At 43.5% G+C, this 25,123-nt stretch overlaps 1 protein-coding gene and 1 long non-coding RNA gene across 8 annotated transcripts in view; one reads left to right on the top strand and one right to left on the bottom strand.

Annotated features, from left to right (window-relative positions):
• Window positions 1–25,123, top strand: part of ADGRF5 (adhesion G protein-coupled receptor F5) — a 94,316-nt gene that overhangs the window by 61,272 nt on the left and 7,921 nt on the right. For 4 of the 7 annotated variants that reach the window (XM_013061600.2, XM_004739744.3, XM_013061609.2 and 1 more), the window contains 13 exons: window positions 1,365–1,541; window positions 1,681–1,790; window positions 3,062–3,120; window positions 4,014–4,156; window positions 7,361–7,582; window positions 9,001–9,204; window positions 12,593–12,763; window positions 14,629–14,748; window positions 14,902–15,111; window positions 17,658–17,870; window positions 19,677–19,832; window positions 21,691–21,899; window positions 24,151–24,330. In XM_013061600.2, the coding sequence (XP_012917054.1) occupies window positions 1,365–1,541; window positions 1,681–1,790; window positions 3,062–3,120; window positions 4,014–4,156; window positions 7,361–7,582; window positions 9,001–9,204; window positions 12,593–12,763; window positions 14,629–14,748; window positions 14,902–15,111; window positions 17,658–17,870; window positions 19,677–19,832; window positions 21,691–21,899; window positions 24,151–24,330 (2,174 nt within the window). The remainder of the gene's footprint in view (window positions 1–1,364; window positions 1,542–1,680; window positions 1,791–3,061; window positions 3,121–4,013; window positions 4,157–7,360; window positions 7,583–9,000; window positions 9,205–12,592; window positions 12,764–14,628; window positions 14,749–14,901; window positions 15,112–17,657; window positions 17,871–19,676; window positions 19,833–21,690; window positions 21,900–24,150; window positions 24,331–25,123) is intronic. The other 3 variants (XM_013061605.2, XM_004739746.3, XM_004739745.3) reach the window with 3 other exon arrangements.
• On the bottom strand, window positions 17,405–23,353 carry LOC123389516. The gene is made up of 3 exons (XR_006604116.1): window positions 22,799–23,353; window positions 17,991–18,123; window positions 17,405–17,912 (listed from the first exon to the last, which is right to left on the bottom strand). It is a non-coding gene; the product is annotated as an uncharacterized LOC123389516 (long non-coding RNA).

Raw genomic sequence — 25,123 nt, 5'->3', positions numbered from 1 at the left:
GGCAAGCATAAAATTCTTATTTTTCAAATTTCTTTTGGAATTCTTATATTTCAAATTGTCCATCAATATCATCTATGCATTCCAATTTTTTATTCTTAATATATGCTAGCGGAACCTTAGGGATTGCTTCATAGCTCCCTTTGGGTGCCCCTTCCCACCAGTGTTGAAGCTCAGAACTGTACCAGTGTTCACAGATTCCTTGGAGTTTGGGTGTCCCTCCTATTTCAGGAACAATGATCTGATGGCTCTCCTTTGGGTAGTCACTCTGTGCCTTTTTCTAGGAGCTGATTCTTAGAATAGACAATTCCCAGTGATACGGCTTTGATTGAATTTTAGAAATAAATTCAAAGTACTCTGTTTTCAGAGCATTTGCCAATGTCCCCACTTGGGTTAGAAACCATAGTGCATGGAGCACAGGGTGTGGTGCATAAACAATGAATTTTGGAACACTGAAAAAAATTAAATTAAATTAAATTAAAAAAAAGAAAAAGATAAAAAGAAACCGTTTTGGTTGTTCACATTGGATTAGAAACATAAAAGGCACAATTGCATTTGTACTTGGTATTCGTTATCTGTTGCCACTTAACACATTAGCTCAAAACTTAGCATCTTAAAGCACCAAACATGTATTGTATCCCATAGTTTCCAAGAGCCAGATTTGGGAGGAGCTTGCCTGGATGGCTCTGGCTCAGGTCTTATGAGGTTGTAGTCAAGCTGTCAGCCAGAAGGGTAGTCCTCTGAAGGCTCAACCAGGGCTGGAAAATCCACTTTGAAGCCCACTCCTGTGGTTGTTGGCAGGACCCAGCTCCTCTCTAGCTGTTGGCTGGAGGCTTTTGTTCCTCACCATGTCAGCCTCTCCATGACATGTCCTCAAGCAGTGGCAGCTGACTACCCCCATAGCAAACAATGAAAGAAAGAGGAGAGAGGGAGAGAGAGAGATCACAGAGGAAAGTCACAGTACCTTTTATATCCTAATCTCAGAGACGATATATCATTACTCGCACAGACCAAGCCTAATACACTATGAAAGGGAGTCACAAGAGGGTGTCAGTACTCAGAAACAGGGGTGGAAAGGAACAATGCTGGAAACTGGCTCCCATACGCTTCATATCCAAGAATCTGTTCATCATGGTGTCATTGTAGGCATCCACTGAGATAGTCAAAGCCATCACCCTGGAGGTGGCCATGCCTGACGGCATAGTGATGTATAATGGGAATCACGTGAATCTCATGTAATACTATTGAACTTCCCAGAGGGCCATATGCAGTCAAGTTAGGATTTTCTACAAGTATAAATACTTACAGTCTATAAATGTAAAGGTGGTGACCACCTTCTCTCTCCTCGCTGTTCTACGTAATGCTAGTCTGCAGACCTACTGGAAATGAAATCTGGTGCTCCTGTGAGACAGGCTACAGGTGGCCCCGGGAACGCTGTCTCCAGAACCTCACTTGTCAAGAGCGTGACAGCATCCCTGCAGGGCATCAGTGCAGTTGCCTTAAAGGACTACCTCCCAAGGGACCTTTTTGCCAGCTCCAGGGAGGTAAGTAACTGTTCATTAAATGTTTCTTTGTTGAGTGGCTATTTGATAGAAATTCAGGCAAATGTTTCTCTGTCCTGTGTGTATTCATTTGTTAACATGATATTTTAAAATATTGTCCTGGTTTTTTTTTTTTTTTCAGCAGATGTTACCCTGAGAATGTCGGTCAGACTCAATGTGGGCTTTCAAGAAGACCTCAAGAATACTTCCTCTGCTCTCTATAGGTCCTACAAGACTGACTTGGAAACAGCGGTAGGTTTTGGCCCTGGGAACCTCTTAAGCAATAAGTTCTTCAGGCTGAACTGAATCTGTTGCATTTACAGTGATAATTTGCTTAAAGCTGTCAGAATTTATGGATGTGGGGATCAGAATTATTCCTCCAAGTGTGGGATGATGAATTAAGAAGTGCTCAAGTCAAATAATGTTCATGATGCTTTGATATCATCTTGACCTAGGTGGAATTTTTCCCAGGGTAGGATTGATTCAGAGGTGATCTGGTGGCATCAGCTCACCAGATCCTAAGCAGAGGTCCTAGTACCTGGTCTAGAAGTGCCTGATGGTGCGTTTCTGCTTGTCTTCACACACCGCCTAGATGAAGCCCCTAGCATCTTTCAGGCAGATCAACCTAAGGCTGGCACCGGGGGTTTCAAAACATTCTATTTTAGAGGTACCAAGGCATTGTCCCTTATGACAGATTTAAATTTATTCATATAAAAATAACGAGTATTCCCTGAGTGCTAACTGTGTGCCAAACACTATTCTAAATCCTTTACATTGGATTAATTCATCTGAACCTAAATGCTTTGCTTGAATTAACTCATTTGGAGTAGAGCTTCCCAGTTTGAGTTCTACAAATTATTATAGGTGGGGTGAGATAATGACTTCCCTTAGTCCTCTGGGCAGCCAAGCCCCTGCGTCAGGCCAGGAGCGCCTCTGCTTACCCTTCTATATCACAGAAATTATTTTCATTTTCCATGGGCGCCATGCTGAAATGCTGGAGAACTCCTGGACATCTGATTTGCATATCTGGCATGTAATATTTCTGCACAGCATGGAAAGCTTCCATACACACACACACACACACTGCACACTCAATTACATGCATTGGAGGGAAGAGAGAGTGGCATATTTATCTTTGATCCCACCAACCCATGTACCTGGCACAGTGCTTGGCACTCACCATGCTTTGTGTGTAACATCTACCTGCAGAGGAGACTTGAATGGAGATGAATCTCCTGTGGGTTGGCATTCAGAGAAACCTCCCCATTTTCTTTGCTAGGCATTTCCCGGAGTAAAAATTTTGCCCATGTAACTGGCGCTTGGTTCTTGGAGAACCCAGCCTGACAAAGGCAGATAGGAATTACTTCTTCAAAGATCTGCCTGTCCCAGCACTATTAAAATAGACGGGAGAAAGGTTTACCCGGGGTGATAAAGAATATGTGCTTTTTACTTGGCTTTAAATCCTTTGGCTTATCTCTTGCTGGACCTTGATATGATGACACTTGTCTCACTTTGTTTTCCAGTTTTGGAAAGGTTACAGCATTTTACCAGGCTTCAAATTGGTGACTGTGACAGGATTCAGGTAAGAAGCTATAATCAGGTCATTTCTAGTGGCAGAGACCAACACATTAGCAAAGGAGAAAAAGCCCATTGGGGGGCCGTCATGTGGGCACACAACAAGAGTACTTTGGTAGAGAGGAATACAGTGTCGAGTGGCTGTGGCTTAAAGAGGGAGGCAATGCTGAGAACAAAAACTTGCTCCCTAGAGATGTACCTACTTAGATGGAAAGGGAGCAAAAACCTTGTGTTTATTCTGTGCATGCAAGAGTTTTGCAGACAGATACAGGATAAGTTTGCTGTCTGGCGAGTTCCAAGATACAACAATGAAATAATGTCACCCATGATGCCTTTATTCAAGAAAAGCCATCCGCCAGCCACAAGCACACAGTTGCACACAGCTGTGTGAATCTTTCCTCCTGGAGTTGGGCACCATGGCAGCCCTGAGCGGGTTAGCAGGGGGTTTCAGAGAGTTCGTTGCCAATTTTAAAAATAAAGAACGCTCACAAAAGCATTCAGGAATTTGGCTTCACTTGACATTCAGCATATCTGGTATCTGACATTCAGCGGAGGGAGGGTCAATAATGCTACCCCTGGGAGCAGCATGGCCATGTGACGGGTCTCTGAGTTGTACCTGCCCCCTGCCATGACCAGCTCCTGTGATTCACTCCACTTGTTCCTATCTGGCTGTTTCATTCAGTCATGTCACCTGTCTGCAGACATATGAGAAGCCAGAGTGTGTGCCTCAGGCTTCCGACTAAAGTTTAATGACAGGTTGATTTGAGTGAACCTTTGAAGACTGAAGTACCCAGGCTGTTCCTGCCATTTTGTTTCTCCCACGCAATGCAAATCAACCATAAGCATCTAGACTCTTCCAGGTCAGTTACCGCCTTACTGAACCAAGTGGTCTCCATCCAGGCCCGGAAGTGTGGTTGTGACATATGAGGTCCAGACGACGACACCATCCCCCGACTTAATGCGTAAAGCAAATGAGCAAGTAATGCAGAACCTTAATCAGACCTACAAAATGGACTATGGCTCCTTTCAAGCAGTTACTAGCAGTAAGTAGGACATCTCCACATTTCCCTATACATGGATTTTATTTAGATATAGTAAGGGTGTTTATAGTATGCTTAAAACTAGGTTTATGTGCCCACCCCTTCTCCCATCTGAGGTGCCGGTGCAGAGCCTCCCAACCAGGCCAATGTCACTGCAGTTGGAAGGGAGGATTGCAGGGGAGAGAGATTTGACCAAAGAGTCACAGAGCCATCTGGGTTTATGGATTTTTTAATAAAAAATTAGAAGACCCCAAACATCCCAAAACTGACATTACTTTGGGGGTTGGGATATTCATGAAATGCATTGATATTGAACAATAGATACTGTTATTTTGGAGCAGGAGTTCTTGAAGCTGGGCCCACAGACCCAACCACATCAGCACTGCCTGGGAACTTGTTAGAAATACAGGGCACCCCAGACTAACCAGGGTGATCGGCATTTCAACAAGCCCTTCAGGTGATTCTGATGCATAGGGAAGTTTGAGAACCCTGGCTCGGGATCATGTAGAGCAGGGATAAAATCCTGGAGTGTTAGATGCTCTTCCCTATTTACAAATGGGTACAGAGCTGTGTTCTGTTGTGTGATTAGGTGGGTGGACCTATTATGCCTTGGGAAATAGAGAGGAGAGCCAGCTGGGCAGAGAATTGGAGGGTAAGAATTTGCTGGCGAAAGTCCTAACTAACTCCGGTCCCTGGTTCCGGGCTCAAGGTGATTCCCTTTTTGGAGGGACACTGTCTCCCAGTGGGGAGTGCTCTGAAAGGACTGTTGCAGGCACACCTGGGAGAAAGGCACCCCTTCTCAGGGGTTAGGATATCCTCACAATAGGTTTATAAGTTTTGTCTTTACATTTTCTGATATTGTTGAATGTCAGATCATTTTTAAAAACAAAATACCAAATGATAACGACACATATATAATGGTAAGAAGGTGTTACAACGTAAACAAGAAAAAAAGCAAAATAAAAGTTCAGAATACATAAGACAGCAACAACACAGGTGGAAACTGGAAAATTAAAGGAAGTGGCCTAAAAGTATGGGCTCCCATGGAAGGCATCCAGCAATGCCACCCCCTTGTGGCCCCTAACACCACCCCCAACAAACCCATGTTTTACCTCCCCAAATTCCTTAAGTTTGTGGTTCTGAGGGCATAGGTGAACATCAGGCTCTGGCCTAGGTAATCCTCGGTTATGATTACTCCCCCCAAATTTCCTTTGTGTTGAGGATAATCAACCATTTAAAGGAGTTGGTAACCAGCAGTGTTACCGATCAGTGGCTGACTGTTGGTCAGAAACATGGTGCTGATAGTATGGTTCCCCAAAGCGCTTTGGAGATTGTGGCTTATTCTTCCAAAGAGCCATAAAGTCATTGTGAATGGCACTCAGCACCACTTCTGGAGAGTGTCTGCAACCATCTCTGCCCTCCTTGGGAGAGCAGAAATAACTCTGTGATATGCACAGTTTCCGAACGATAAACAGGAACGTAGGTCACGTGCATTTCCACGGGAAAGCTCCCCCATCGACCTGCTCTCTATAGCGTCGGTGCTATTTACCTAGAGTATACATATCCAAAAGGTCAAGAGACCGGATTTTGTTTTGTTTAATTATAATTATATTGGGGGGGGCAGAGAAGAGGAAGAGAATAAGAAAGAAAAAAAGCTGCATGCATGATTTGGTATCAGAAAGTTATTTCAAATCTTTATGAAATACCAAGGGCACAGAATGTTCAGAATATCTCCATTTATTTGGTCGTATATTTATCCTCAGAATAATTAATGTTGGATGAATTAGCAGGGGCTCTTAACCAGAATGCCCTTTCTTTAATCACTGCCCACAAATTCATGGTCAATTCCGTATAACCCTTTGATACCAGTGGTCTTACTAAGCCTTATTGTTAGCCACAGTGATGTTGAAAAGAGACACATTGTTACTGTATCTTTTCTCTGTTTAGCCTGGCGTGTTACACAAATTGTGTACTTGTATATCCCGTGAGATGGGTACTGTTTTCTCCACTTTACAGGGGAGGAACTAGAAGCAGAGGGAGGGTGAATAATGTGCCCAAGAACACAGAGAAACTAACATAAGTCTGTATGACTTCTGAGTCTGGTGGCTACATTAACTACTCCCAGGAGGCCTTGTTTCTTAACTGTTGGGTGTGATATTTTAAAATCTTCTATTCAGGAGTCTTAAAAATGTGATAAATATTTAGATCCCTTGATACTTTGACTAGAACATCCTAGCTCCCAAAATTAATTTTATGGTATTGTGCTCCCGTGATCACAGTATGGAGAGGGACTGGGCAGAGTATAAAGCCCTCTTAGAGCTTCCTTATCCAGCACCTCTGATCTTTTCAACACATGGAATTCCTGCAAGTTGTAGAATGAGAAACACAGCTTAAAGGGGGAAAAAGCACATGTTGTGTAAACAAAGGACAACAATAAACACACACCCACACCCACAGAAATAGCAAATGTCTGTGAAATGACTTGATGCTATGGTTCTCCAGATTTGTATTATGAAAACAATAATTGCTGCCATTGCCCCAAATCACCTCCACCATAGCTCTTACAGCTCCTGTTTTCCAGACAATTGAGCTGAGGCTCAGAGAGGCTGAGTAAATTGCCTAGGGCCACACAGCTAGATGTGGCACAGAACCAGGATTCAAATCTGGACCTGTGTGTCTATAAAGTTCTCCTTCTTAAGGGACCATGGGTATGAAATCTCTTTAAAAATTCTAAATTCTCAAGAGACTTTATTACAAGAAATTATTTTTCCCCATTTATACTTCATCAAAGCCATACAACAGAGCTTTCAGAAGTATAAGATACCGGTTATTAGCAAGAGGCAGTTGATAATATTGAGTCAGTAGCAAAGAAACTTGAGGTTTAAATGAGCTGGTGTGGCTTTTTTATAAGCAACTGAGCATTTTCTACCAGACTATGCAAAATATTAAGAATAGCTTTGGAATCCCCATCACCACTGATGAGGCCAATTAAGTATGCACAGACTCCAAACTTGAAACCCTGTTCCCAGTATCTGGCAGGTGGCAACTCTTTGGGCTTCAAAGACCAGCTGTTAGGGGATGGAATGAGGAAGACATGTTGCTTCCTTCTAGAAGCACCATAACCTCACGTAGTGGTGGTGTCCGGTGGGCAGTCTCAATTCCATTCATTTGCTTTGGGGTCTTAATACCTTTTCTTTGGGTTCCCAGATGAAACGAAGTTCACCGTCATACCAGAAATCATTTTTGAAGGAGACACAGTAAATTTGGTGTGTGAAAACGAAGTTTTGTCCTCTAACGTGTCCTGGCACCATGTTGAAAGGCGCTTTGACATCCAGAACAGCAGCAGATTCTTGGTTTACACCACCGTGCTCAACAACATGACCTCCATATCTCGCCTCACGATTTACAACATCACTCAGGGCGATGCAGGTGGGTTTCTGTCTAAGAACTGGTGCAGAGAAAGGAGTAAAGGGCTTGTAAAGAAGCAAGCCATGGAATATATGTGAATGTGTGTGTACATAATTTTATTATATATATATCTAAAATAAATAAAAATATAAATAAATAATATATAAATAAAATTTATAAAATTTTTTATTAAAATTAATAAAATTAATAAAATTATTTAAATATATATAAGTAAAAGAAAATAAATGAAATATATATAAAATAAATAAAATATAAATAAATAAATAAAAATAAATATTATACATGTGTGTATATGTGTGTGTATATAGATACACACACAGTGTTTTCCTCTTTTTGAAAAGAAGTCACCAGTCTCAATTTTTCAAAATTAAAAATGAATCCCATGGTATATAAGTAAGAACTACATCCTTGGAGACAAAACCAGATTTCTATATTTACCAAGGCTTATGAGTTGGAAACAGAGACAAAAATATGACTTTTGTTTTTAATCTTCAAAAAATTTTCAACAGGTTTGTTGGGATATAATCGACATATAATGAGCTGTACATATTTAAAGGGTACAGTGTAATATGTTTTGACATATGTGTACACCTGTAAAACTATGCCCCGCCTCAGGAGAGTGAACGTAACCGTTACCCTCTGCCTAGTTTTCTTGGATTCCGTTGTAATCTCTCCCATCTCCCACTCTCCTTCCCCAACACACCCAGAAACAGAAGTTTTAAACCTGACACTCCAGAATTTAATAACCCCATTGTAACCCAGATACCAGCAGGGGAATCTCCTTTTCCCTGGCAGAGAAGTTGGGTTGCAAACCACGGGCCCTATTACATCTTTGTGGATTCTGATTTTGCCACAGAGTGAAATAGAACACCAAAATCATCCACAACCTTCTAATTCTCTGAGGTTTTCCAATTTTTCCTTTCTACCGCTTCCATCCTCACAGCTTTTATCTCATCAACAAAGACTGAGATTTCTGCTCCTTCCTTAGAACATCTCTCTACTCATTAACCCGTAGCATCAGAAATTATCTGCATTGAACTTCGACACTTCCTGAATGTTTCTTTAGAGTTGTCTAGAGCTTGGATGATTTTGAAAACGATGCTTCAGGAAGTACTGTCACCACACATGAGATGAGACTATTGTTCTTCTAAGGAATTCCACATATGTAATAATAAAAAAACACGATTGTAAGGGGAGCTGGGCGGCACAGTCGTTTGAGCTGGTTGACTCTCATTTATGGCTCCGGTCGTGATCTCAGGGTCTTGAGATGGAGCCCTGTGTCAGACTCTGCCCTCAGTGAGGAGTCTGCTGGGAATTGTTTCCCTCTCCCTCTGCCCCCTCACCCCGCTCGCTTGCACACTCTCTCTCTCAAATAAAAAAACAAATCTTAAAAAAATACATGTGTGTATTCTGTGCAGGTGAATATATTTGCAAGCTGACATTGGATATCTTTGAATATGAGTCCAGAAAAAAAATAGATGTCACGCCCATCCGAATTGTGGCAACTGAAGAAATGAAGGTGACATGCGACAACAATCCTGTATCCTTGAACTGCTGCAGTGAGATTAATGTAAATTGGAGCGCGATAGAATGGAAACAGGAGGGGAAAATAAACATTCCAGGTGAGAATGTTAGATGCCCTTTCACATATACGTTTTTGCCTCTTGGCCAAGTAAAAGTGGGAGATGGACTGGGTGGGAGAGGAAATGTTAGGTGACTGTTTTTTCCCAAACTTCAGACTATTAAAATGGAACTAGGCTTGATGCCAGCTCCAGCTTAGCCATTCTAGAACAACATTCCAAAAATATATGCATACAGAGGTCATGCTTGGGTTGTGGACAAGATCTTGGCTGAGAAGACCTGATGACTTGCGTCCACAGTAACTCCCGCCTGTAGAAGAGCTGGCCCCCCATCTTCCCTCCCTCTTCATCTTCAGCAAAGAGCTAAGGATGAGGTCATTGACTTTGCTTTGGAGTCTGGTTCTGAACTTCTTTTTTCTGTGTGTCTTCTCCTGGTCTCTATCCTTCTCACGTCTCTGCCTCTGTCCCACATCTTTCTGTATTACCTAACTCTGTATCTTTGTGTTTTGGTTTTTTTTTTTTCCCCATTTTTCTGTATAGACCCATTTGTCTCTCAATTGTTCCATGTCAATTTCTGATCCTACGTGGCTCCTTTCAGATCTGAGATATTACCGGAAGTTCTCCACCCTCCCGTTTATACTCATGAATGATAATAATAATATATTAAAAGAGCAACTCTGACCCTGTTTTGTGTAACAGCTTATGATTAATCAATATTTTAAAAATATGTTATCACTTTTGATCATATTCAACCCTGATCGCAAGTTTGAAGCTGGTATTTTTTTGCCTCCAATTTGCAGATAAGGAAATTGAGGGTGACACAGACTTATCCAAGGTTGTCAGAAAGGAAAAGAAAGACTCACCTCAGGTCTGATTTCCCAAGACGAGTGTTTGCCTTGGCAAAAGTATGTTAGCCATGCCTGAAGAGCCAGGGCTGGGGCAGGCTGATCTGGAAGAGTTTGCTCTGGAGCAGGAGACTTTTTTGTCTGGAGACTTCACATAACAAGACCCAATCCTTCCCTTAAGAAATGACAGCTTTATGTGTTCATCTTTACACAAAAAATCATTTAAGTAAAACGTGGCTTTACTGGTAAAATTCATCAGTGCTATAAAGTTTAACAGTACAGACTCTTTGCCAGCAGACTATATTAATTTATAAAAAAATAAAATAATGATTAATTTACATGCAAGTCATCCTGAGCCCATCTATTTACAAAGCACATTTCACCTGCTGCTTCTGTATTTTACTTTAAATCCCCCATGAAGGGGAAAAGCATCTGGTTACTGTTGAAAATGTTGACACAGGAGATGTTTAGTCACTTCCTTGATTTTTCAGGAAGAGGAGGTTGTAGGCACCCTGGAGGAGCGGCCAGATGGGAGAAAAATCTTGCAAAGTTCCCTCGGTACTAACTTCATACAGCCCCGAGAGGTGAAAGCCTCGCCCTCTGGCAGAGGAACCAGGAAGTCTCCACTACAAACGGTCAGGGACCTCTCCGTGGTCACCACTGTTTCAGACATTCCTAATGCCCAGTGTGGGAGACAGAACAATGGATTTCCTGCCATGGGGCTGGCCACCTGGGGACTCGCACTGTCCATTCTCTGATGAACTTAACCTTTGCCCTCGGCACCTGGCCTTCTTCCTCCCCTCGTAGCCTCCACTCTGAAGTGCATGCTCTCTCTCTCTCTCTCTCTCTCTCTCTGTGTGTGTGTCTCCAAATTCCACGAGCTCTTTAGCACCCATTCTTCCAGGTCAATGGGAGACAATCTAGCAGAATAACTCACTCCAAAGCACGAGGAACTGAATGACCTACCTCATTTCAAAAACAGGTGCATTTCATTTTCAAAATACAAGGGATAAGACAGAAGGAAGGTAATCAGCAGTGGCAGAATTTCTAACATGAAAAGGGTGGTCTTTTTTGAATGAGGGGGTGCTTCCTGGAGTTTTTCAACTCATTGGGCAGCAACTAATAATATAAATAGTAATAGTATCAGTAATAGTAATAGTGGACGTGGTAATAGTTACTGTTATTGGCGCAGCATCTCGCCTGTCTAGTGTAGTACTAGCTAGCTTCACCTGCACAGAAATGGATGGACAAACTGGGGGAAATTAACAGCAGCAGAGTTTGTAGTCTTGCTGCAGCTGTTATGTGGTATGATGATAAAAACTAACGGAGCCTTAGCTCTCTCCTTGCACACAAGTTAGAGCAGTTCCAAAAGAGTTCATTAACTTTTCGTGGCCCTGCCTACCATACTCCAGTGGCTGTTGATTAGCAGAGTATTCATAAAACAACTGAATATTTACAGGAGGGTGTGACCTTGACTCTGGCCTTGGGGGACATGAGAGGGAAGAGCTTAGAACTCCACTGTCCCCTTACTTGCATCTTTTCTTCTGGATTGCCCCACTGAAATATTTAAGCCCATGTTACCATGTGTGCCTGCAGTCCATCTCAGATGGATCTGGTTTGGTTTGGTTTGGGGCTTTTTTGCAGCCAGACAAGACATCAGTCAGTTATAAAGAAGGGAGACTGGCTGTTTTTCTTTCCTGAGTAGAAATCAGTCTGTGGCTTTGGAGTCCCTTGATGAAGTGGCCCTAGAGGCAGGCTGGCTTCAGGGTCTGAGGTGAGCCCAAGTAGAGAAACGGTAGGAAGTGGTCCCTAGCACCCTGGGAGGCGGTGTTCTCCTTCCTGGCTGCATGTGAGGGTCTCCCCAGGGGGTTATTAGACAGACCAGCTGTCAAGGCTCTACCCCAGAGCAGCCAACATCAGGATCTCTGGGTTTGGGTTCCAGGTGATGTGGTTTGTAGTGGCATCCATGAGCCAACCACCAAGAAAGAATAATTGAGTCATTTTTGGTGCTCCGAGATGGTTTTACTAAAGTGGGGACAGGACTCCTGGGCAGGAATCACCACACTGGAGTTATGAGGAGGACTTAAGTATATTTTTGGAGTTAGGGGAAATAAAGCCCAAGGAAGTTTCCAAATTGGATTTTCATATGTTGAAAAAGACTCTCTCTCTCTCTTAATTTTTAATTTTTCCTACCCCAGCGACCATCACTAATGGTCTGTGTGAGGGGCAGGCCCCGACTGGATGCTGTTCTAAGTGTCTCTGTATCTTAACTCATTTGACCTGACTACGCAATCCGAGGCGGTAGCTATGATTTTTAGTCCCCATTTTCCACCTGGAGAAACTGAAGCACAGAGCAGTTGGGTGACTTTTTCAACCATAGCCTGCTAGTAAGTGGGAATTTGGGATCTGCAGCCAGACTGCCCAGTCCCAAGTCTGCAGACCTAACCACCGCACAGTCCTCCCTCTCTAAAGAGAAGAAATTGGATTTAAATAATAATTCCTTTTCCCGGATTGGGCCTCTTTGCTCCTACATGGAAGAGTCAGCCAACTGTGTGACAGTGAAGGAACTGCTTCTGTCTCTGCAGGCAACCCAGAAACTGACCTAGAGTCCGGCTGCAGCCGATACACCTTCAGGGCAGATGGGACTCAGTGTCCCAGCGGGTCCGCTGGAACGACAGTCATCTATGAGTGCGAGTTCGTCAGCATCCATGGAGCCAAAGGCAGTAAGAACATAGAAGTGACATTCACCTCCGTGGGTAAGGACTCTTTGCCTCTAGCCAAGGGCTGTCAACCCCCTGGGAATATCTCTGAGCTAGCTGGAGTGTGGTTGGGGTAAATCACAAGCAGGAGACAGAGGGGGGGTGTCCCTCTCTCCCATCTGAATTTAGATAAGGTCTTTAGAAGACAGAAAGATGGGGGGAGCCCAGGCCTGCCGGGGAGGAAAGGTCTGCCCGGCACTGAGAAGGCAGGCAGGGACCGGAAAGGACATTTTCACACTCGGGTTAGTTCTGTTTAAGTCATTGAGTTCATGACGAAGGTGGTGCCCCAGATTTTCCCTTTTCCTTCCGTGAGCCCATTCTCCTTTCCTTGGAGGCCGGTAGTAGTAGCCAGGCTCAGGGCCCACCGCCAGCAGGCGAAGACACGCTCTGTCCTCTCTCCCCTCCCACTCTACCTATTCCAGCCAGAACCTTGCCGGAAGCTTTAATAATTTGAGACTTTATGATCATTTTACAGTTATCCTGAGTGTGTGTTAGTCTTTGACTAAAGGCTTTCAACTGAGCTGGTCCTTTTTTAAAAAAGTATCATTTCTTCTCCTCATGTAATAAAACATCCTAACTTCACCCCTGTTTGCAAAAATGGGGCAGTCACACTTGTTTTTCTCCCCATTTTGCAAAAACTGAACCACTTCGATCAATCACCAGACCACTTTGAACAATTTGGAGGAAGGACTAACACCAACACGACTGATGGTCCTCGTTCCCCCTTGCTACCCTCGTGACTTGGGGTTTTTTACAAAGATCAAGATGGCACTTATCTGAAAACATGATGGCCATAGAAGAGCTCGTGGGTCTTCTAAGCAATTTCATTTCAGTTTTCTGTAGTGAGAGCGGGTGGACGCTTCAAGTTTCAACTCAGAGTTGTATTGATTAGGTGGGATTTGGGTTGTCACAGAAACCTACTGAGATTTCACTGAAAACCACTGGTCTGGTGGTTTGGACGTTTTCTGAGAATCAAGAGAACCAGATTCATGGTTCCATGAGCCTCTCCCTTTTCACTCCCAGAAGCTGCCGAGCCGTCAAAAGGCAGCTCCACACCAGATCCCGACAGCCAGTGAGGCCCATGGGAGGGACACCGCAATCCATGCTTGTGTGATTGGGGACTCTATCTGCACGTTGGGATCCCCGCTTCTAAAGGGCACTGTGGGCAGGCCTGATTTCTTTTTATTGTGATGAAGGGCAAGATTTTACACTAGTGGGGAAAGCTGGCCGGCATCAGTGGCTTCCAGGTGTGAAACCATTCACCTCTAGGAGATAAAAGTGAATGGCATTTTGAAATGTCAGTGACATGCTCAAAGAGGGGTGGAAAGATAGAAGCAGAGGCCCCCAAAAGTAGACTGTCCATATAAGCCTTTACCTTTGTAAGGGTCTTGTTAACATTTTTGAGGAATAATTCCTCATGAATTTATGAGGACATTCTCATAAGGAGGAGTAAGTGTAGAGAGACTTAGAGTTAAGGTGTCTCTCCCTCCCAGTTTGCCTGAGATGGTCCTGGTTTAATTATTGGGGCAGTACATTCTAGGATGCCTGTACCTCAAATGTTGTTCCAGAAATCACTCTTTGGCTTAGTAAGTGTTGGATGTGTACTATAGCCAGTGGTAAGCCCTGGGGGATGCAAAGACATAGAAAAGAGAGCCCTGCTCTTAAGGGGTTCACACTTTTATGAAGAAGAGATACAGAAAGAGAAATTAAAATACAACACGGTGTTATTTAAAACATGTTTTAAAAGGGTAGAGAATGGTGTTGTTACAAGAACAGAGCCATTGGGCATGGAAAAGGTTGAGGGGAGCTTGGATTATGTCAACAGCCCTAAGTTTGCAACCTTTTGCCCTGCCGATCATCAGGAGATAATTCCAGCCACAACAGGGAAGTGCACCAGCTCCCAAGGCAGGAGATGGAAATGAGTACAGTTGAGAGCACCACCGGGAACAGCCTAGAAACAAAGAAAGCCCAGGAGCCGCAAGGTACCCATCCCGCAATGACACCAGTGGAGTCAGGACGGCCCATGCTCTCTGCCTCTGTCTTAAATTTCACTCGTGTGTCGATGTCACCAGAAAGACTAAATCTTGTGCTTGTTGTTGGTTTTTCTTTTGTCCGTTCTGTGTGCGTTCTTTCAGCCAACCTAACAATAACCCCGGACCCAATTTCTGTTTCTGAGGGACAAAACTTTTCCATAAAGTGCATCAGCGATGTGAGTAACTATGATGAGGTATACTGGAACACTTCTGCTGGGATTAAAATATACCAAAAGTTTTATACCGCCAGGAGGTCTGCTGCTGGAGCAGAGTCGGTGCTGACCGTGGAGACGGCAACCCGGGAGTGGAACGGTGGGTGCGAGACTCCAGACCCTTTCTGTTGCCATGCTGCCCGGGGCCCTTGGGAACACCCTGAAAGTGGGACCAGACCTGGAGGGGCTGTCCTGAGATGTGCCTGCACCCCTGCACTCCATGCAAGAGCTCTGCAGGGGAAGATGTCCCAAATCTCCATTGTATAGATGTGGAAACAGAGGCTCAGAGAGAATAACACACGCACCTGGGCTCCTCCTTCTCACGGTACAGAGTCAGGACTGGAACTGGGATCTCCAATTCAGGAGCCTGCACTGCTGCCATGAAATTAAGAGGATTGTTTTGCTGCTTATGTTTAAAGATGTATTTGTTTATTTTAGGGAGAAAGGGAGTACAGGCGGGAGGGGCAGGGAAAAGAAGAGAGAATCCCAAGAAGATTCCCTGCTGAGTGCAGAGCCCCATGCCGGGTTCAATGTCACAACCTGAGCCGAAACAGAGTCAGATGCTTAACTGACTGAGGCGCCCAGGTGCCCCAAGAGGATTGTTTTTAACAGTGGTTTTACCAGAATTTTAGGAGTTTTTCACCCAATCGTGATTAAAAAAAAAAAAAAAAAATCTAGGTCGATTTATATGCCTGGTTCCAAAGAAAGGAATATTTGCATTTTGTATTTATCCCTACATGTTACTCATGTTGGAAAGAAATGCAGAGACTTGGAGGGTGGAAAATGATTTGCTATAATTGCTGCAATAAAAGTTGACATGTATTGAACCCTTCGTTATGTGATAGGCACCGTGCTAAGTGTTTGAGTGGATTATTTCATTTACAACATAAACTTAGAGGATGCCTGTGTGGCTCTGTTGATTAAGCATCTGCCTTTGGCTCAGGCTCAGGTCATTCTCCCAGGATCCTGGGATCTAGTCCCACATTGGCGGTCCTTGCTTAGTGGAGAACCCTGCTTCTCCCTCTGTCTGCCACCGCCCCCCCGACTTCTGCTCTCTCTCCCTCTCTGAAAATAAATAAATAAAAATAAATTTTTAAAAACCCAGTAAACCTAGAGGACAGTGTTATTAGTATCCTCATTTTACAGATGAAGAAACTGAGGCCCAGTGAGGCTAAGTAAAATATCTGAGGTTATACATCTGGAAAATGGCAGAGCCAGGGTGAAATGGAGATTGTCTGGCCAACCCTGGACCACTTCCCTCTGAATGCTTTCATTAGTTATAAGTTTAATCAGTCCAGGTCCTACAAATCCCAGGTCTTTATTTGCTTGTGTAAGGCCTAGGTATCATTGTAGAAATAACTGGTCACTGTGGCCGGCCTTAGTAGAATATAGTCAGGAGGCAGAGTAGTGTTCCCCTGTGCTGAGCTTAACCTAAACTGTCCAGTTGCTCTTCCCCCTGAGGAGTCATAACTGAGGAGGAGACATGGCTTTTCCAGGAACGTAAACTATTTGACTGTCCCATACTTGGGTAGTCAAAATCCCGTTCTCATCTAAATTAACTATACCTTCATTTCATATTGGATTTATCTTTCCCTCCCTCCCAGCAGAAACAGAAGGGGGTTTGTTCTCTGTCCTTGTTCTCCCTGTTTTCCTTCTGGCTATGTCATGGCTCTAGTTCCTCCAGAGTTGGGGCAAGGAGAAGGAATGCTAAGAAAGTAAAAGGGTCTTACTCAACTGTAGGTGCTTGTTACCATCTTCCTGCCCTGTCCCCATGATGGCTGTTCAGGTCATGCCTCATCTTGCGACGGACCCTGGTATAAAGACCATTGGGATAGGGTCCTCTCTAGAAGCTCAACCCCAGGACCATGCTCAGCCCCATCTACCTCACCAAGCACAGGCTGCACAGCCTACTTTTGCTGTAGCCTTCCCTCAGTCCTCCAGAAAGACCTCTCATCCTTAGACTTTCCTAGATGGGAGTCAGACATCTAACTCTAGGGTCCACAGGGGAAGCTCCCTCAAGAATTTCAGCCTAACCCCTTCCACACACTTTGATGGTGTCGTGGTGCTGGCATGCCTACTCACTCACAGAGGGGGCAAGGGACACCATGCCACCACGGAGCTCTAGCTCACTGACAACTGTCTTTGAAGAACTCCTCAGCCCTGCACACACCCAAATTCCCATGTTTCTCCCTGAGTTAAGGAAAGAGACTTGGAGTAAGTAATGGGAGCTTGGTTTGAATTCCAAGGGCATCTGGCTCGCTCAGTTGGTAGAGCATGCAACAATTGATCTCGGAGTCCCAAGTTCGAGCTCCACATAGGATGTAGAGATTACTTGAATAAATAAATCTTTTTAAAAAAGAAAAAGAAAAAGAAATGCAATTCCACACCTAATAGGCTGTATAACTTTAGATAAGCCACTTCATTTTATTTAAAAGGAAATGACTATTTAGGCAATGGGTTAGTCCTTCGAATACATCGAGAATCCAGGAGGAGAGTTGATCAAACATTTTCTCATCCAGTGTTTTAGGAAGGTGTGACGTGCTCTTGCCCATGCTTGACAGGAAAAACTACATCTTAACCTTCCCAGCCAATGCATTTTTGGAGCAGTGATCACATTCCATCTCATTTTTGCTTCCTTCCACACAGGAACCTATCACTGCATATTTAGATACAAGAAATCGTACAGTGTCGCGACGAAAGATGTGATGGTTCACCCACTGCCTCTAGAGCCGGACATCATGGTGGACCCTCTGGAGGCTACGGTTCCATGCAAAGGTTCCCGTCACTTCAGGTGCTGCATTGAGGAGGACGAAGACTACAAAGTAACTTTCCAAGTGGACTCCTTATTCTTTCTTGCAGGTAAGACACGCATTGCTGCATTGTGAGATCTCAAAATTTCCTCTGAAAATAGAGGTAAAGAGACATAAGGATTGCCTCAGAGACGGAATGTAACAGAGGGTACCTCATGAGCTTTATTACCTTCTGTTGTGCTGTGTGGCCCATGGCTTGTTGGTTTGGGGCAGGAGTATATCCAGTACTCTGGTGGTCCCTCTCTCCATGCTATGCATCAGTGTGTTATAAAAGCACCACAGAAATCCTTTCAGATGCACAGCTGAGGATCCAAGAAAGTGAAATAACCAAGGGCCAAAAACATAGAGAAAAAGAAAAATAGAAATGCTTTAGCTTCTGGTGGGGCTTCTCTGAGACTATCAGTCAGTATGAGAAACCCAGAAACCTGGGGTTGTGTGTCCTAAAGATTTTATTTATTTATTTGAAAGAGAGAGAGAGAGCACACAAGCAGGGGTGTGTCAGAGGGAGAGGGAGAAGCAGACTCCCAGTTGAGCAGGGAGTGTGACATGGGGCTCAATCCCAGGACCCTGAGATCATGACCTGAGCAAAAGTCATATGTTTAACCGACTGAGCCACTCAGGTGCCCCAGAACCTTGGGTTTGAAGGCTCTGAAGGGCATGGAAGAAAGGCTTTGCTCCCTATGCAATGACTAAGGGGGCCTGTGTCACAAGCACAATCTCAAGACTCTCAAAGGGTGGCATGTTCACTCAGAAGAGGATAAGCAAAAAAACAAAATTTGTCCGCCAGAGTCAAGAGCTTGGCCTCCTTTCCAGGTGGGCACCAGTTTCCCCTGAGAATTACAACCATCCTGCTCTCAAGCTGCAGAGTAATTAATGTAAAGTGGTCCATGGGTAGCACCCAATGGTACCTGGTGTGCGCGCACGCGCACACACACACACACACACACACAAATCAAATCCTCTAAGGTAGAAGGTACCCTCAACCCAGAGACATCAGGGTTCCTACAGATTAGGGTGAACCTAGTATGAGCTTGCAACCCCAAATCTCACAACAGAGACACGTTCATGAAGGATTTGCAAGCTCATTCATTCTTTGAACAACTATTCATGGTGACATGCTCGATGCAAAACACCACAGGAAGCAATGAAAAGGGGATGTGAGAGTTGGGGCACATGTGTTACTAACTAGCTGGAAGGGTTCTTGTCCTAAAGGACAATCCATATAACATTAAATTTCCAAAATGAACACTGCAGATCAAAAGAACCCCAATGTTCAGAAAAGCAGGACCCAGTAGAGACAAGGACTTAGAGAAGGTGTGTGATAGGAGGCTATAGACTCCCTCTGGGTACTGGAGTACTGAAGCATTTCACCATCCCGTGTTTAACATGCATGTATTTGGTGCTCTCTAGGGGCCAAATACTAAGCTAGGCACTGGGAGATGCAGTGATAAATAAGACCAGGTACCTTCTCTCCAAGACTTTATCAATCTAAAGGAGGAGACAGACCCATAAAGAAGGGACACTAAACCAACGTGGAAAGGCAGGACAGGAGAAGTACACAGGACATGACAGGATGTGGAAGAGAGGGATGCTGAGAGGCATTCTGATTGTCCAAACTGTACAGGCACAGATTTGGAATCATGAGTGGTGGAGGTAGGGGTTAGGGGAGCACCATGTAGGGGTGGGCTGACTGACTTACTTGTAGACTGGGGGCATTTTAAAAACCATATCAGAAATGAATGTGGCACATGCCTTGGAAAAGTTTAGACACATTATCCATATTGGATCATTTCAACAAAATGTGTGCTTTGGAGTCTCATCTTGTGACTTAGTTCTTCCAATAATTCTATCTCAGAAAAAGAAGTTAATGGAAAGCAAGTGTGTTACAAACACAGTTTCTCAGCAAGCTCAGTTTCCTGGTGTCCAAAGAAGCTGGACATTTTTTGTCACTTTACCAATGCTGCTAACAATTCAGTCCGGAGCTCAGCTATGAAGATTAACCTGGTTCCAGGTAAGAGCATTTGAAATTTTTTAAAAATGTGGTAGTCATGAGCAGGGATTCATTTATTCATTTGCTCCCTCATTCATCCATTCAATAAATGGATATTGTGCACCTGCATGTGGCAAGCCTTGGGCTAAGGGTGGAGGGTCTGGAAGAAACAACCACAACCACAGCAACAACTAAGCCATGGGGACTAACCTCAGGTGTAGGGGAAAGATGTGTGTGATGACATCTAATGTGGTAAGGGCTGAATTAGAGATCATGCGGGAGACCAAGGAGGCTGCCAGGTTTCATTCTACTGGTGAGAGTCAGGAGGAAGTGATCAAGAAGGCCTTGTGTATGAAGCTCGATTTCAGCAGTGTCTGGGAGGCAAAGCACTGGACTGGGCGGTGCCTAGTGTCTTTGCGGGACTGAGACCCCTTTGAGGTTTCAGCAAAGGAAGGGTGTCACCACTAGACAGGGCTACATGAAAATATCAATCTAAATAATAGGCAACCATCTTTCCCATCCTTTGTCATCACCAAGCCTATATCCCCCCCAACCCCGCATAATATTTTCAAGGTAGAAGGTCATGGTTTATGGCTATTTCTGTAATAGCCTATGACCAAGAACTCTCCTCAGGAGCAGCAAAGAGGCAAGTGAATAAAGCATGGTCCAGGGCTTCCACTAGAAACAGTCCTCTTCCCCAGAAATCTTGTCTGTACCAGGACCTCTGATATCCAAAGAATTCATGACTCTATCACCAGCGATGTTTGGTTTACTGAGTGATCTGTGGTAATTCTCATGAATTGGTAACTGAGCTCTGGACACCAAAGTGGGAAGCAATTTAGAGTTCCCTATCTCCCTGAGTCACTGTTCCCTGACCCTACCAAGCACACCTCTTCCAGGGGCAGCCAAGACCCCTTCTTCACCACCCCCCGTGCTGCCATCTTCCCCCCGGCACAGACATGTTTTATTCGTTTATGTTTGTTCTTCTCTTCCCTCATACTAGGTCTGATTCCTCTTCCTTTTCCCAGTAGAAATTGCTTACATATTTCAAGATTTTATACAATGACTGAGAGCTCAGTTGATGTTAAATTTATAAGTTGGTGAGAAAGGATCTTATCATCAGAGAATCAAAGTCCCTTGGAGATCAGAGATTCTGCAACAAATGTCATTTTCTCATTCCAATCTGGTCTTGAGTTGACATGAAATAGATTAAAACTCTAAGGGCAGCCAGAAGGAACAAATGTTTACAAATATTACTTAGAATATTCAGGTCATGGGTACCTGGAATTCCCACTATTAATTATATATGTGAATTAAGGCAGTGCTTCTCAACCTTGGCTGCATGCTAGAATCACAGGGGAAAGTTAGAAAATAGCCAATGCTTAAATCTCAGCCCCAAGGGGTTCTTATCTATTTGGGCTGAGTGAACCAGGACATTGGTATTTTCCTAGCTCCCCAGGTGATTCGAATATGCCAGAGTTGAGAATCCCTTGGATTAAGGCATATTGTCCCTGAGATTCCTGGAAACCTGATTATCTCTTATCAGAATGAGCACACATTAAGCTCTCATGATTTTTGCATGGCTTAGATTTAACAGACAGCAGAGAGAAGATTCCCAGGGATCGGAGGCAGGGACGAGGCATACAGGAAATAAATTGTTAAAAAAGCAAATGCATGTGAAAGATTTGTGTCAGAAGCACTAAAAGGGGCTTTGGAAGATCAGGAGCAAAATAAAGAAAGTGGGTCACTCTGAAAAGGTTGCAGAAAACTGAAGAGAAAAATGAATTCAAACAGCAACATTCTAGCTAGGCCTGACCTTCTTTTGACTATCCTTTTTCCTCCTTTCAAATGGTCCTTTTTATTTCCGTTTCCAATGCAGGAGAGAAGATCATGTGCCGAGATCCCACAATAGGTGTTGGGGAACCAGGGAAAGTCATCCAGAAACTATGCCAGTTCTCAGATGTACCCAGCAGCCCTGCGGGTCCCACTGGCGGGACAGTGACTTACAAATGTGTAGGCTCCCACTGGGAGGTGAAGAAAAATGACTGCATCTCTGCCCCAATACATAGTCTGCTCCAGCTGGCCAAGGTGATCTTTACACCTCTTTGACTTTGAGCTCTTGGTGGGGAGATTCGTCTAGCTTATCATATTTCTTAGCAAATGGGCCTTGGCCTGGTTGGTGTTGCTCCCAAAGCTACTTTTATTTATTTATTTAAAAAGAAGAGGCAATCCTAGAAATGCTTTACGTTTTTCTTAAGTACAAATATGGAGACCACAAAATATGTATTCTGCTCTGGGACCAGCTGCATACCTTCACCTTAACTTCTCAGTGCCTTGTTTTTATTACCTCTAAAGTGCAGGTGGAGTTATCTTCTCTTACCACCCTCCTTTGAGTAATCTTGATTACCAAGCAAGTAGCTCTCATCTTTTCAGAAGGAGGAGATACATTAAAAAAATAAGGTTCATCGGTGTAAAAAAAAAAAAATATATATATATATATATATATGTATGTATATATATATATACATACATATATATATATATATATATATATATATATATATATATATATATATATATATATATATGCATATGCTTGGGCTTTCTGCTTTTATAGGTCTGAGATTTCTTCCACCCTTAGAGGTAACCTTTAGTTATGAAAGATGGAACTAACCTGCCTCTCTTACCTAGAAGAGAGGTTCCTGCCACGTGGTAGGGGGAGGTTTCTCCTTTCATCAGAATAAATAAATGGTACCCCATACTGAAGTTGTCAAGAGTAGAGACCTCTAAAATGCCTTGAGTCACACGAAACAAATACTGACGAGGCCACTAGTGGAGTTCTACTGAATGACATTGTTAGACAAACCGTTCCAAACACTCTCACTGTTGGAAGAAGAATTAAGGAAAAGGAGTGGTACTGATTTGTGTCTCATCTAATTATCTTCTGCTCTCCTCTTGTCTTGTACTAAATTCACTAAAATACTTACTAGGTGTGAAGCATTATTGCAGGTGCTCTCAGGGTAAGGCCACCAAACCAGAATTCAGTTTCTGATTTGCTAGAGGATGTAATCCTGTTGGGTAGTTCAATACACATTAATTTTGCTTAGGATAATCAGGAAGCTCTGCTTGAAGAACTTGGCCTCTGAGTTGGACCTTGATGAGGATGCACCAGTGATATGAATTTCCCTAATTGAGAAAGATAGGAATATTTAATTTGAATTCAGTGTTGGGCCCTGGTCCCAATTCTAGATACTTAGATACATTTTCAGTGGAAAGGTTGGCCCGTTAGCCTCTCAGATCTATCCATTCAACTTATATTTATTGGATACCTACTATGTGCCAATTTATGACTTATACTATATCAGGCATTATAGCATATCAGACAGAATATAACATGTTTCAAATTGCTAAGGAGCTTATAATTTAATTGGAGAGATATTGAAAGTCAAACACAAGATGACATTGGTAGAAATGTCACAAATGGGGGCATCTGGGTGGTGTAGTCCATTAAGCATCTAACTCTTGGTTTCGGTTCAGACATTGATCTCAGGGTCGTGAGATTGAGCCCCACATTGGGCTCCATGCTGAGCACGGAGTCTGCTTGAGATTCTCTCTCCTTCTGCCCCTTCCGCTCATGCTCTCTCTCTCTAAGATAAATAAATAAAGCTTTTTTAAAAATAACAAATACTTAGGAAGTCAGAGGAGGAAACTCCCCTGGGTTGGAATACTCATCAAAGCTCTTTATGGATGAGGTCGAATTGGAGTTCATCCTTTAATTGTAAATAAGGGCTCTGGAAGTAATTGGGTAAGTAATTAGGAAACAGAAGTGGGGGTGACCGTATAATTTACCATCCAAACCAGGACACATTTTTAAAATAAAAGAAAGTGCTAGTAATAATTACACTGGGTCAGCAGATATAAAACAGAACTGTCCCAGGAAAATTGGGATGGAGGGTCACCCCCCTAATGGTCAGCAAAGTAAATGATGAGAAAAAGCAGAATAGCAAATGTGTTTCTGTACAGACCATCAAGGGATAATTTTACTCAATTTTAATCTAACTCTCTAGGAATCAGATCCCCTTTCCTTTTTCTTTACCTAGTAGTCATTGGGTTGACATGTGTTTTACTCTTCCCCTTCTGTGTGTGAGGTCTTATTTTATTCTGACTAGCACACAGATTAGGAGATCAGTTATTTTATAGGGTATATTTATAGGAATGGAGAAAAAAAGAAATCATTAATATAAGATATTTTCATCATGGGTAGATCAGTAGGATTTGTTGACAGGACTGACTGGCAAGGTTTTTGAGTGTCTGTTTGTGTTGGCTTTTGTTTTACTAGGCTTTGATCAAGAGTCCCTGTCAGGATACGAAACTCCCAACATACCTGAAGGATCTTTCTGTCAGCACAGGCAAAGTGAAACATGAAGCCAGCTCATTTCCTGGGAGCCTGGGAGCCATCATTAACATCCTCGATCTGCTCTCAACAGTTCCAACCCAAGTGAACTCAGAAATGATGACGGTGAGTTGGTTGAGACCTTATAGGAGTTTTGGGTCCCCTCTTCACCCCTTGGGACTTCTGGTCAAGAAACGTATCTTGTCGCCATTACAGCTCCTTCTTTGTCTTCTCCAGAACAATACTCTGGATTTTAGGGTCACAGAGTATGCTTTGTGTTTTGTCAGCTATGGTTTTTAGGGTGGAGGGGGTTGTTTCTAGTATTCATTTGGAGATCAAAAGATTTCTTTAGTGAATCTCCATCTCAGTTTCCTCATTAAAATAGAATGGATACTTATCTGCTTTCTAAGAAAACCAGGAGGGAAAGGTTTTCAGAATATGTACAATGGAATGGTTGGAATGGATGGAATTCTCAGTGGTCTAGAACTAAACATGAACTTGAGGCAATCAGGGTTCTGAGAGGAGTCACCCAGAAATCAAATGAAGAGTTCAAATGATGAGACTTTAACGAAAGGATACTTTCAGAGGTCAATCTGGGGATTAAAAAAAAAAAAAGAAACCAGTACTACCCTGAGGCCTAACGGGGAAAGAAGAGGAAAGAGTGCACCTAAAGTGGAGGAGGAGGGATCACTAGTGGGAGCAACAGAACTATCACCAAAGATGTGCAGAAGACAGTATGTGTGTGGAGGGGAGAAGGGGTGACTACGGTGGGTCGTAGGAAAGTATATTTCAACTTCTTCCTTCTCCTATCTTCCCATCTCCTGCCAGTGCTTCCCAGTGGCCAAACACAGCCAGAAGTACCTGGCAAGAGCTTGGGGAGCAAGGGTCCAAAGAGTTGATGTGGACCTCCTATGGCAAG

Source organism: Mustela putorius, unplaced genomic scaffold (assembly GCF_011764305.1).
Source record: "Mustela putorius furo isolate JIRA1106 unplaced genomic scaffold, ASM1176430v1.1 tig00003983_pilon_pilon_pilon, whole genome shotgun sequence".
NCBI lineage: Eukaryota > Metazoa > Chordata > Mammalia > Carnivora > Mustelidae > Mustela > Mustela putorius.
This window is presented reverse-complemented; position numbering and strand designations above follow the sequence as displayed.